Source organism: Dasypus novemcinctus, chromosome 1 (assembly GCF_030445035.2).
Source record: "Dasypus novemcinctus isolate mDasNov1 chromosome 1, mDasNov1.1.hap2, whole genome shotgun sequence".
Classification (NCBI taxonomy): domain Eukaryota; kingdom Metazoa; phylum Chordata; class Mammalia; order Cingulata; family Dasypodidae; genus Dasypus; species Dasypus novemcinctus.
Window position 1 is genome coordinate 164,156,693 of NC_080673.1, and position 13,520 is coordinate 164,170,212.

The following is a 13,520-nucleotide window of genomic DNA, read 5'->3' on the forward strand; positions in this document are numbered from 1 at the left end:
TCCCCTCCCCTGGTTGTCTGTTTTCTGTGTCTTTTTGCTGCGTCTTGTTTCTTTGTCCGCCTCTGTTGTCGTCAGTGGCACGGCACGGGAAGTGTGGGCGGCACCATTCCTCGGCAGGCTGCTCCCTCCTTAGGGCTGGGCGGCTCTTCTTATGGGTGCACTCCTTGCGCGTGGGGCTCCCCTACGCGGGGGACACCCCTGTGGGGCACGGCACTCCTTGCGCGCATCAGCACTGCGCATGGGCCAGCTCCACACGGGTCCAGGAGGCCCGGGGCTTGAACCGCGGGCCTCCCATGTGGTAGACGGGCGCCCTAACCACTGGGCCAAAGTCCGTTTCCCCTTACTTCTTGATAGTAGAGAATGGAAGATATAACCATAGGGGTGTGTGGAGGGGAGGTAGACCATTTGATGTCTGTAATTGGCAAGAAATCATCCTCATAAATATACCTTTTCTAGGTAAGCCTACAGAGGAGGGGGAAAGGTTTAAATTTGACACAAATATAATTTCAATCAACTTTTATAATTAAAAGAATAATGAAAGATACCAGGAAGAAGTGAAAATAGTTTACACACAACAGCAAGCACAGATGAAACCTGGAAGTAAATGTAACTAAATTAAGTATTCATCTTTAATAGCAATAAAAACAACTTTTTTTAAAAAGTCATACAAACATGCAAATAAACTTACTGTCAATTCTGCCAGGTACCATTAATCTAACAATAAAATTCATAAAAAAGGTCTTTGTGCAATACAGGGTATTGGAAAGCTTGCCTTTTTGAGTTTAAAAAGAGCAAAGACAGGAATTGCTCGTGTTTGGGCAGAATTCATCTTAGTAATGTTAACAATTTCAACATTTTTAACTGAAAATGTTTCTTCATTTTCAGAAGGACGCCGTGGGAAAGTTTCTGCATACAGATAGCACCAGGCAATACAAACAAATAAATAAATGGTTATTTAGTTTTTGATTACTGTACCTTGATTTAAGGCAGAATTCATTCATTGCTCTGACTCCAGTGATAAAGTTATTCTGAGTATACTTTGGTCCATATTCCCTCTTCTTCAGTACTGCTTTCACTAAAACCACAAACAGAGGAAAACAAAGCAAATTAAAAGTCACATCTGAAGATGAAGGTACACTAATACTTGAGTGGGCTCACTAAAAAATTCCATAGAAAACTCATCTTTTCCCTGATGCGTTGAATGGAATCAGAAAAAAAAAATTCTCAAAAAGCAGAATATGATAGAATTATATTTGTAGCCACCTAGTTTTCTATTTTCATAGTTCATCCGTAACTGATGCCAAATACCAACCCTTTGTCATCACGGAACAGCTTGTGTAGGTATTACTAGTTAGTTTAAATTGAATTAATACAACATAAATTGCTTAGAGTCTAAATGAAAATAAACAGGTTTCAATTTTTAAAAATTACAGACTAGTTCAGTCTTTTTCAAACTATGAGATGAAATCAGCATTTTATAAAAAACGAAAATAGAAAGCATTCAGAGGATTGCATATAGTTAAGAACAAGCAATTTTTGTGAAAACTTTTAGTTATATATAATAATCGACTATATGGTCTACTAGATAATTAAGTAAAATTTATTTCTTATGTGGGTTGCAGTCAAGAAAACTTGAAAGTCACTGGACTATTTTCTATAATAAAACAAAGATGAGGCAAATTAAGGAACGTTTTTTATCCATTAAAAATTATAGGAAGTTTATTACAGATTACAGGTAGAAAATTGCCTTCTACTAAATTATTTTTCTATTGATATGTGCCAAAGCTGGTCATAAAATAAAGGTCAGAGACACCAATAACAAAATACCAATTTGGCATCAGTTACAGTCTGTGAACTAAAAACTATACTTCAGTGGTCTATTATTACTGTGTTTATAAAGTCATTATAAAATGAGACTTTTGGTCATATGATACAGATATATGATATAAACCAACATCTGAAGAGCAAAACAAGATTAACTAGTGTTTTGTTTCACATTGTCACCTAGTCACTACATATTCTTTTCTCATCTCTTAATTTGTGAGTTGTCAAAAGAGCAAATTAAACCTAAAATTACACATCAAACTCCTAAAATAACATAAATTGCTAAAATCAAATTCACAAGAATTACCTAATAAGAGCATTTCAAAAATAAACCTCAATATAAAAATCAAAACCTTATTTATGGGGGGATGGGGGGGAGTATATAAAGAAGTTGAAGTTCCATTGTACATGAATTTCAAGTCTCTAAACCGCCTTATTCCAGTAACTCTAGAACTCAAAATTTGGATGAGTGCCTCTGAAGCAGAGAGAATTATACCTCTCTACAAAATTAGGTTTTTGTTTGTTATTTTCTTAATTCCTTCAAAGTAGCTAGAAATTCTTCTTGGCCCAGATTATTTTTTTCTGTACAATCATTATTATTGTTATTATTTTGACTGTAGATGTGTTTATTAAGCTTTGCAAAACTAAGTGCATGCATATCTGATAAAACAATTTAAAAAGGAGATAAGAAGGACAGCTCAGGCAGATGGATAATCCCATAAGGACACTATGAGGAGGGCCTGGAGGCTCCATTAGGATAGTACACAGTGGATGTTTTGTTTTGGATGGGGAGGAATGAAGGCAGAATAAGGATTCAAGTCTGCTGCTTCTGGGAAAGGCACATTTAGCAAACGTCCAGGTCAGAAACAGGAGTCTAACAGCACATGGCAGAGGTCAGTATGCAATGTGGGTGAAGAATTCTAGGACCCCTGACATAGGAGCCGAAGAAGGTCTGAGTGACAAGTAAAGCTGAGTCAGCCAAGGGACTGAATTCTATAGAGGGAAAGATACCTGAAGTAGGGGACCCAATGAGATCCCAATAGCCAGAATCATTGGGCAAGCACCTGGAATCTCATCCCACCCAGATTACTGATGATGATTATAATGGCCATCATAACATTACTTAACTATTCTTAACTGTGACTGTCTACTTTGTGACATCTTCAAAGTCAACCTGGAAAAGAGGCCCAATTTTAGGACTATTTTATGTAAAAGAAAACTAAGGCTCAGGGAAGTCAAATAAATTACCCAAGGTTACACAGTGCTAGAGCCACAAATTGAACCCACACTTGTCTCATGCCAAAGCCACAGTACTCTTCATGACATATATATTGTGCCTCCATGAAATGTGCTGCTTTGACGATTGGGTCACTGCATATTATGAAGAGAATTGCAAACAGGGATTTTGTCAGCATTCAATGACTTCTAGAAAAGAAGTCAGACAAGAATGTCCAAACTCTAGCTGGATTTGAACAAGCTGTAGCTAAAAGTTGTTGAATACCTCTTGTACTTTAGTGACATTATTTTTCTAAAATTGATAAAACAACTGACATTGTACCTGTCATTGGGTTTTTTAAAAAGTAATTACCACAAAATTTGTGACCAAAATGCAAAATAAACTGCTGTGGAAAATTAGCTTATCAATAAGAGAATAAAGCCTTATTTTTAACCTATTAAAAAAAAGTAAAAATGAATTCTACCCTTAGAATAATACAACTATAAAGAGCTCCCTATCTATCTACATAGATATAATTTGGTGTATTTAATTCAAAACACCACTTTAATGAAAAAAAAAATAGATGTTAATTTATTTACCTCTAACTTGGAGAGTTTCCTCTTTAATAAGCGGAGCTTTGAGTTCTGCACCTATATTTTCTGCTGCAAAATTAAAAAAAAAAAAATTAAATAGCTGTTTTCAGACAAACCTATAAACTGAATTAATACCTGCTAACTTAATCTTAGCAATGTATAAAAACACATCATATACCAAGCTGGATTTATCCCATTAATCATGAGTAAACATTAGAAAATCTACTAATTCCCCATTAATAGATTAAAGGACAAAAGGCATTACTTCAAGAGCTGCAGAAAAAGCACTTAGTAAAATTCAACATCCATGTAAGTTTCAAACTCTTTTAGAAAATGAGAAACAGAAAGGAATTTTGTTGAAGGGTAAAAGAATACTGTAACAAACATCACATCCATGTGCATTATTTCATTTAATCTTCACAACATCACTCTGAGGCAAATACTATTATCTTCATTTTATAGATAAGGAAACTGATGCACAGAGAGGTTTAGTAACTTTCCCGGAAGTCACAAAGCTAGTATTTTAAACAGGGAGCCATAGTCACAATTCAAACCTGTGATTTTGATTACTCTATGCTCTTAACCACTTTCCTTTATTGATGCTATGTTTAAAATAATATTTGATTTGAGTAGGTATTTGTGTTTTTTCCATGGGTGGAAAGGGGGAGGGAAGAAAAGGATAAACTTGAATGCTGGATTGGCAAAACGGAAATCACTGGTAATCTCTTGACAAAAGCTGTTTCAATGAAACAGTGGGAGGCAGTACTGTTGAGGAGAAAATGGAAGGTAAGGAAGTGGAAGCAGTATTCATACTTTCAGCAGGAGTTGCAAATGAGAATTGAATCAAGGGAAAGTTGTATAAGAGATGGGAATGATGTAATAGAGAGGGAGAAATTATTTGTGTACATTTATGAAGATAATCACAAGAGCAAAATCCTTCAGCAAATGAGAGTAGGAGATCCAGAATACAAAGGAAAACTCTAAAAACATATAATGAAATAGAAACTGTTTCCACATATTTAATATAAAAATACATTTACATGATACCCAAAGCCATGAAGTATGACTGATCACTCAGTTAGCAATACATATGGACTTGTGCCATCTTATTGTCTGTTTTCAGTTTACCATCCTGTTTTGTTCTTAAATTTCACCTCTCCTGGGATGTTAGACTGATAAAGTTTTCTATGTCCTCTTGCCAACCCACCCACCCCCATGCTGGTCTGGAAGTTATAGATCCTACTGCTATTATACTTCCCCATAAAATCTTTCTAACCATCTTTAAAGTTATTCAGTGTCTCTAACCTCATCTAGAACAAGGAAACTAAAACCTTTAATCATTGAAAAACATCCTCCATATTATTACTTTTGACTAAAGTTTTAGCTTCAAACATGTAAAAAAAATTAAAGACTTTTTATTTTTACTATCAAATAGTTAATTTTACCAACACACGTTATCCATTTCTTGCTCTTGTCTCATCTTGTCATTTCTTGCTCTTGTCTCATCTCTCCTTTCCCTTTGGGTTTATTTTGCATCATAAAGAGAAGAACATACTTTAATAATTTGGTTCTCAATGAGGGTGGGTAGGTAGTAAATAACATTTGTCTTTGTGTGAAAATGTTTTTATTTGCCTTCACTCGTGCATGATGTAAAATTCTAGAAAAGCATGTATTTTCCCTTTACACTTTCATGGCTATTACTCCAAATCACTTCCCTTTGTTTAGTACATATTGTTGTAGTTTTTTTTTTCAAGTAGATAAAAAGTCTACTGCAAAAGAACACTGACTTTTCTTTTCAGCAGCTTTAGAGTTTAGTTGTTTTATAGTCTTCGTTTTGGTTTAGAATCTGTGGTTTCTCTACAAAGTGTCTACGTGTGGATTTCTTTTCACTTATTTAGTACTCAAAGGGTACTTTTGACCTGAAGATTGTTTTTCTTCAATTCTAAGAACTTCTCATCCATCACCTTTCTATACTGCTTCTATAACATGCTATTTTTTTTCTGAAACTCCAAAGGTATGTTAGAGCTTCATGCCTCTTAACTATTTTTTTTAAATCTTTTTTGCCTTCTGTAGCATTGATATTGTTGATGAATTCTAAAAAGAAATATTGTATTATGTTTGTAAACTGATCTTTTCCTCTGGGCATATGAGATTATACTGGCTTCTTTTATCAGTAGGCCCTGAATCCCCGCCCTTTGGTGAGTGGAGACTCACAGATAAAGGCATGGCAAAAGACAGAGTTGGAGGGGTTTTTGATGTTGGAGTTTGATGCTGAAGCCTTAAACTGAATCCCCAGGAAGTAAGCTCACAGAGGAAAGAGAAGACAGCCCAGGAAGAAAAGAACTCTGAGTCCAGAAAAAAGCAATCCCTGGGAAGAAAGGAACCTTGAATCCAGAGAGAAGACCCTGGAAGGTAGGAATTCAGAAAGCTCAGCAGCCATCTTGCTCCAACAAATGAAAATAGACTTTGGTGAGGAAAATAACTTATGCTTTATGGACTGATATTTGTAAGCTCCTACCTCAAATAAATACCCTTTATAAAAACCAACCAATTTCTGGTATTTTGCAGCAGAACCCCTTTGGCTGACTAATACACCTTCCAGTGCTCGTTCAGGGTAAATTACTAATTCTTTACTTGACTATGACTTCTCAGTCTATTAAATTTTTATATTAGTGTCTACCTTTTTATTTCTAAGATTACTTGTTGGCTCTTTTTCAGATTTACCTGTTCTGATATTATTTCTGACTGGGTTTCAAAATGGCTTTTTTAAAACATTTATTTCTTTATTCCCCTGCCCCACTTCATCATTGGCACTTGCTGTCTGCTCTCTGTTTATTCACTGTGTGCTGGTCTTCTTTTCAGGAGGTACTGGGAACCAAACCCGGGACTTCCCATGTGGGAGGGAGGCACCCAATCGCTTGAGCCACCTTCACTCTCTGCTTGTTCGGTCTCTCATTGTGTTTCCTAGTTGTGTCTCTTCACTGCATCAGCTTGCCACACCAGCCTGTCACGTCAGCTTGCTGTCCTGCTCATCTTCTTTAGGAGGGACTGGGAACCAAATCCAGGACCTCCCATGTAGTAGGCAGGCACCTACCTGCTTGAGCCACATCTGCTTTCCCTCAAAATACCCTGTTCTTCACAGATATGAGTCCTTCATTTATCCTTTTCAGGATCCTAAACTTAGGTATTTTAAAGCAATTCAGGGAAGTGGATGTGGCTCATGCAACTGGACTCCCGTCTACCATATAGGAAGCCCAGGTTTCGATATCCAGGGCCTCCTGGTGAAGGCAAGCTGGCCCATGTGGTGAGCTGGCCAATGCAGAGTGCTGGCCCATGCAGAGAGCTGGCATGGCAAGATGACGCAACAAAAAGAGACACAGAGGAGAGATAATAAGACACACAGGCTTTCTGTCCTTTTCCGGCATTCAAGATGTCGAAGTGAGGACGTGGTGGGTCCTCCGGTGCAAAATTCTGGATTTCCCTGGGTCTCCCAATAGGAGCCGTGATCAACTGTGCTAACAACACAGGTGCCAAAAATCTGTATATTATCTCGGTAGAGGGGATCAAGGGACGGCTGAATAGACTTCCTGCAGCTGGTGTGGGTGACATGGTGATGGCCACAGTCAAGAAGGGCAAACCAGAACTCAGAAAAAAGGTCCATCCAGCAATGGTCATTCAACAATGAAAGTCGTATCAGAGAAAAGATGGTGTGTTCCTTTATTTTGAAGATAATGCAGAGGTCACAGTAAACAATAAAAGAGAGATGAAAGGTTCTGCTATCACAGGACCAGCTGCAAAGCAGTGTGCAGACTTGTGGCCCAGGATTGCATCCAATGCTGGTAGCATTGCATGATTCTCCAGTATATTTGTGTAAAATTAAATTAAATTAAATTAAAAAAAAGACACACAGTAGATCAGGGAGCTGAAGTGGCACAAGATAATGATTACCTCTCTCCCAGGCTGGAAGGTCCCAGGATCGGTTCCCAGAGCCACCTAATGAGAATACAAGCAGACAAAGAAGAATGCACAGCTGATGGACACAGAGAGCAGATGATGAGGGGAAAAAGGGGGTAGAAATAAATAAATAAACCTTAAAGCAATTCAGGCTATTTTAAGTTCATCTGGAGTAAATTCACGTTTGATTATTGAAATGTTGATTTTTCTTAGCCTTAGGATTACTCACGTGGTTTGAGTTTTTGAAATTCACATTCTTATTTCAAATAAAATATATTTCAGTTTCCTTGCCATCATTCTATTTTCTAGTGTTCAGAACTCAATCTGATCTTTCTGTCCAGTACCAGATTTCACAGTGCCTATTTAAAATTCCTGCCCCTCAATCCAGTCTCCAAGCCAGTAAATGGTGTCAGTGTCTTCTTGCCTCCTTTGGCCCACAGTCTAGTTCTTATTAAACACAGACACAGGAAGAAACTAGAAGGGGCTATTTTTAGTCTCCTTGTGTGGGTACAGGCTTACAAGTTCAAACAATGAGCTTGACTCTAGTACCTGGCTACACACATAACATTTTTAGGTTCATTACCTCAGACTAGTCAAATTCTTGGCTATCACTACCTGCTTCCAGAACCAGAGAATGGCAGTTTCAGTCCCATTCTTTAGGCATAGCATGTTTTTATTTTTTTGAGTCCAGTTATATCTACAATTTTCTCTTTATTTTCATCTATCACTACAATGAGTGAGAAGTAGAATGGATGTCTCAAAGCACATATCCACCATGTCTTCTTGATCAGAGGTTTTATTTATCCATTGATTTACCTCCTTTCATGGCTTTTACAGAGGAATTAAATGACAAGAGACCAACTAACAAAAACAAACCTCTTTGAAATAAAAGCAAAAAAAATTTACCTGTAGTTTTTAGTATATTTCTTTACTATTTTTTAGTGAAAGCCACTGGCAAAATTATTAAATATGGTATATTATGTTTTCATACCTATAAAGGCCTTACTGTAACTACTCGGCAAATCCTAAATATGATATGATAGCATATTTGTAAATTAAAGATAGTCTTAACACACTTCTGTTTAATTAAAAACTACAGCTTCCAGGAAGAGGATGTGGCTCAAGAGACTGGGCTCCCGTCTACCATATAGGAAGTCCAGGGTTCAATACCCAGGGCCTCCTGGTGAAGGCAAACTGGCCCACACAGCGAGCTGGCCCAAGCGGAGAGCTGGCCCACGTGGAATGCTGCCATGCAGCAGTGCTGCCCTGCACAGGAGTGCTGGCCCATGTGGTGAGCTGGAGCAGCAAGATGATGCAACAAAAAGAGACACAGAGGAGAGACAATGAGATGCAGCAGATCATGTAGCTGAAATGGCACAAGAGAATGAATGCCTCTCCCCCACTCTGGAAGGTCCCAGGATTGGTTCCTAGGGCCACCTAAAGAGAATACAAGCAGACATAGAAGAACACACAGCAAATGGACACAAAGAGTAGACAACAAGGAGTGGCGGGGGAATAAATAAATCTTAAAAAAAAAAACTATAGCTTTTAACATTTGATACTGAAGAATTAAATGACTTATGATGTTATTTTTGTAAAGCTATACATTAAGCAAATTGTAAAGTCTCTTTATCTATGGAATCTTCATATCAATTTCTTAAAATTATGCTTTGGGGAGCAGAAAGATAGAAAAAGTGTAAAGGGAATAGGGTGAATAAGCTTTTAACTTATTTCACTCACCTAATGTCTGAATAACTGAAATGGACTACTGAAAGTTTCATAGACACCCTCCTTTCCGGAATAATCAAAGACATTCAACCAAGTCACATAAAATAGAGCACTAAGGCTGATATTTCTGGATTTTCTTCTCATTACAAACTGTCGAGATGCTACTAATTATATAGTGTTATGAATCACAAGCAAGAAATGCTAGTAAATGGCACAAACACATGTATGAATACTTATTTTGCAATCACCATCTTAACAGACCTTCACTGCATCATTCAAATAGAATCCTTATGATTTCAATAAGTAACCAGACAGTCTATCCATGAGTATCTCTCAACATTTTGTTTTATACTCAAACCCTGGATATCTGCCACACATCTGCTGTCATTAGCAAAATTAAAACTAATTTTACTAAAATTTAAAACCTATGAATGCTCCTTAAAAACTTAAAGATTCCTTAGCAAGTCTCTGCCTCTTAATGAGCTTTTTCTAACTTGGTTTGACTTGAATTATTCAAAAGTCAAATAATCTCAAATCCTTAAATACACAAATTATCTTTCAATCAAACAATTACTTGTTGTCTATTGGATGGCTAACAAGGTTTAATTTGGCTTAAGAAAATTTTGACAAACTGAGCCCAAAATAAAATCATAAATAAACAACACGTTTTTAATGCAAGAAAATAAACATTTGATTTCATTCAAAAGAGGAAAAAAACAAACCCAATTCATGAAGTTCAATTTCAAATCATTCTGTAAGGTGAAATCTACTTTAAATATTTTTGCCTGAATCTATGCTCACTTCAGAAGAGCATTATTACATTTTTTATCCTTAATTATATTATTTCACCACCTGTTTCTTCTGTCTTTACTGTGGTCTAATAAATATGCTCATTTCTGAAACTTACAGACATGATAATTTCTCCATTCCTTTATCCTATTATCAAATTCTCAATCAATGTTTACCTCAATAGTTTTTTTAGCATGACAAGAGAAGGGAAATTAGCTACAACTGTCCAGTAAGCCCCAAACAAGGATAAGGGCATAGACTGAAAAACAAGCATCATAAACATTAAAAAAACAAAATAAAACAAAAAATCAGTTTCTCAAGGAATATGTAAAATCATTCTGTAAAGGACATCTAACTGAAAGAAAGGTAGTTTTGAAATATTCATTATTCATCAAATCATTTCTTTCACCAACACCATAGTCTCTTGGTTTTTCTCCTACTTCTTGGGCCACTTTTCCTCCAGTCTCTATTGCAGGTTCTTCTTTTTCCCCTTACCCCTTATTCATTGGGAATTTTTTACACAATCTTTTATCTCCTCACACTATACACTTCCTTGGAAAGCCTCAAACATAAATGGCTTCATTTATCACCTATATATACCTAATAACTCCTAAATCTTTATTTTTAGGTCAGAACTCTTTATGCAATCTCTCATTTACAAATATTATTAAGCTCATACTACATGCAAACCCACAGCTCTAAGCACTGAGTTCCTACTGTCATCCCCAAGTAGGAGACGGTAGAAAATGAATACTGAAAATATCAGACTGCTGATGAATGTTATCTAAGCAAAGAATTAAATTAACACAATATTAAAGACTGACTAGATAGCTACTTTAGGTTGAGTGGTTAAAGAATGCCTCTGTGCAGAACTTACATTTAAACTAAAATGTGAATGACTATAAGGAGCAAGCCATGTGAAGAGTGCACTGTGGAAAGAGAAAGCAATTAGAGCAAATGTCCTACAAGGAGCATAACTTTGGTATTTTCTACGAACCAAAAGGAAACTGGTTTAGCTGAAACATAGTGAGCAAGAAAGCCAGCAGGAGAAGGAGGGGTACCTGGGGGCCCAATCAGCTAGGGGAGGGTTTTGAGTGTAAAGAAAATAAATTTTGATTTTATTTTAGCAGTCCAGATTTTTTTCTACAGGAAATGAGAAATCAATGGAAAGTTTTAAACGGGGGAATAAGAAGATCTGTTTTAGAAGACCAAACAAGGGAAGCGGATTTGGGTCAACTGATAGAGGGCCCACCTACCATATGCGAGGTTCAGGATTCAAACCCCGGGCTTCTTGGCCCGCAGGGTGAGCCAGCCCGTGCACAGTGCTGATGCACGCGAGGAGTGTCCCCTGCATAGGGGAGCCCCATGAGCAAGGAGTCCTGCAAGGAGAGCTGCCCTGCATGAAAAAAGCACAACCTGCCCAGGAGTGGCGCTGCAAACACAAAGAGCTGATACAACAAGATGATGCAACAAAGAAACAAAGATTCCCGCTGCAGCTGACAAGAATGCAAGCAGGCACAGAAGAATACACAGCAAATGGACAGAGAGAGCACACAATGCGGGGGAGGGAGGAGAGAGAAATAAATTTAAAAATAAATCTTTAAAAAATAAATAAAAGATCATACAAGGTATGTTGAAAAATGGATTATAGAGGGACAAGAGTAAAGCAAGGAACATAGTGTGAGAAGACTATTGTAGTAATCCAAGGTACTGATGATGATAACTCAGAGTAGGGTATCAGTATACCCAACCACCTACTAGTTATCTTGTCATCTGTTAAGATGTCCCAGAGGCACCTACAACTCAGACATTCAAAACTGACTCATAACAGTCACATAAAAATATCTCTAGATTTGGTAATTCTAATTTTAGAAATCAATGCAGTCATCTAACCAGGCATCGCTCTTTATTTGACCCTCTCTTTCATGCCCAAATTCAATTACAAAGTCTTAATTATTCAAATCTTTTGGGTTCATTTACTCCTTTTAAAAATCACTGCCATTAGACCAGTCTACACCCTTATTTAGATTACTGCTTTCAGGCTCTCTCCTTTGAAATCTATTATCCATTCTGCAACTGGTTTACTTTCTGAAATCTTCAATCTGATCAAGAACTTTCCTTGCTTAAAATACTCCAATAGATCCCCACTACCTACAAAACAAAGTCCAAACTCCTGAAGCAGATCCTGACCTTGATACTGCTTACCTCTTGAATCTCATCTCTTCACAACTACCAACGCTATCACCAGATCCTCTATACAGTTCTCTATCCATGCTTAATTACTTGCGGTTTTCCTGCCTTTCTCCACAACTCACCACACCAAAGTTAGGGACTTTTCTTTCAGCCATAACTAGATAACACTTCATTACGGAAACCTTTCTTCATCACTCAAGACTTAGTTAGATGCCTGTGACATAAGTTTTATACATCCCAGAAAGATCATATTCTTAAACTAATCCATTCCTGTGGATGTGGGGTCCTTTGATTGCATTAAGGGACCCTTTGATTAGATCACTTGATTAGCTCTCTTTAGGGTCTTTCATTGGACTATGTCATTGAGGCATGACCCAGGGTGGGTCTCCACCCTCTTGCTGGGGCCTTATATAAGCTGAGAACAGGAATCAGAAACAGAGAAAGACAGTTGCCATTTTGACCCTGCCATGTGAGACAGATAAAGAAACCCCAAAAGGCTGAGAGTGGTCTCAGAGGCAAGAGACTGTGTATGCTCTAGAACAGAGCACAGAGGCATGGAAAGAGGCCCCTAAGAGGCTAGACCCATGGAACAGCTCAAAGGTGAAGAGAAAAGCCCTGCCATGTGCTAGATCGCCCACACCTGAGTACTGAGAGAAAGTGGCCTGCAGGAGAAGACAGAGACTCAGACTGAGAGCCACCATTTTGCCTTGCCACATGGCAGGACTCTAGGATCTGCCAGGAGCCAACTTTTGTGAAAAAGCATCTCTGATGATACCTTGATTTAGAATTCCACAGGTTTGCAATTGTAAGATTTTCCCCTAATAAAATTTCCATTATAAAGGCCAACCCATTTCTAGTATATTTGCATAAGCAGCTTTAGCAAACAGTGCCCCACCCATGTACTCCTATAGCATGCTGTATTTCCCCTAATACAGTACTTACTACACAGTATTATCACTGCTGTTTAATTTTGTGGTTTTAGTAATAACAGAAAATATGAACTCAGAAAATCACCCTTATTTGCTGCCATATAAAAAGTGCTCTACAAATACAAACCTATAAATGAATGAATGAATATATAAAGGACTTCCTTTTGATGATGCAAGGCAGACTAGATATCGTGAATAAAACATTTTTAAATGCACTGCTGAGCTAGCAAAAAAAGGAGGACTCTAAAAAGTCCCAAAAACGAAGTGAAAGCAGGACCTCTGGAGTAAATGAAC

At 37.4% G+C, this 13,520-nt stretch overlaps 1 protein-coding gene across 2 annotated transcripts in view; it reads right to left on the bottom strand.

Annotated features, from left to right (window-relative positions):
- Positions 1-13,520, bottom strand: part of SLC30A9 (solute carrier family 30 member 9) — a 104,092-nt gene that overhangs the window by 64,841 nt on the left and 25,731 nt on the right. For both annotated transcript variants that reach the window (XM_004448737.5, XM_012529834.3), the window contains exons 3-4: positions 3,640-3,702; positions 976-1,075 (exon numbers count right to left, since the gene is read on the bottom strand). In XM_004448737.5, coding sequence (XP_004448794.1) covers positions 976-1,075; positions 3,640-3,702 — 163 coding nt within the window. The remainder of the gene's footprint in view (positions 1-975; positions 1,076-3,639; positions 3,703-13,520) is intronic.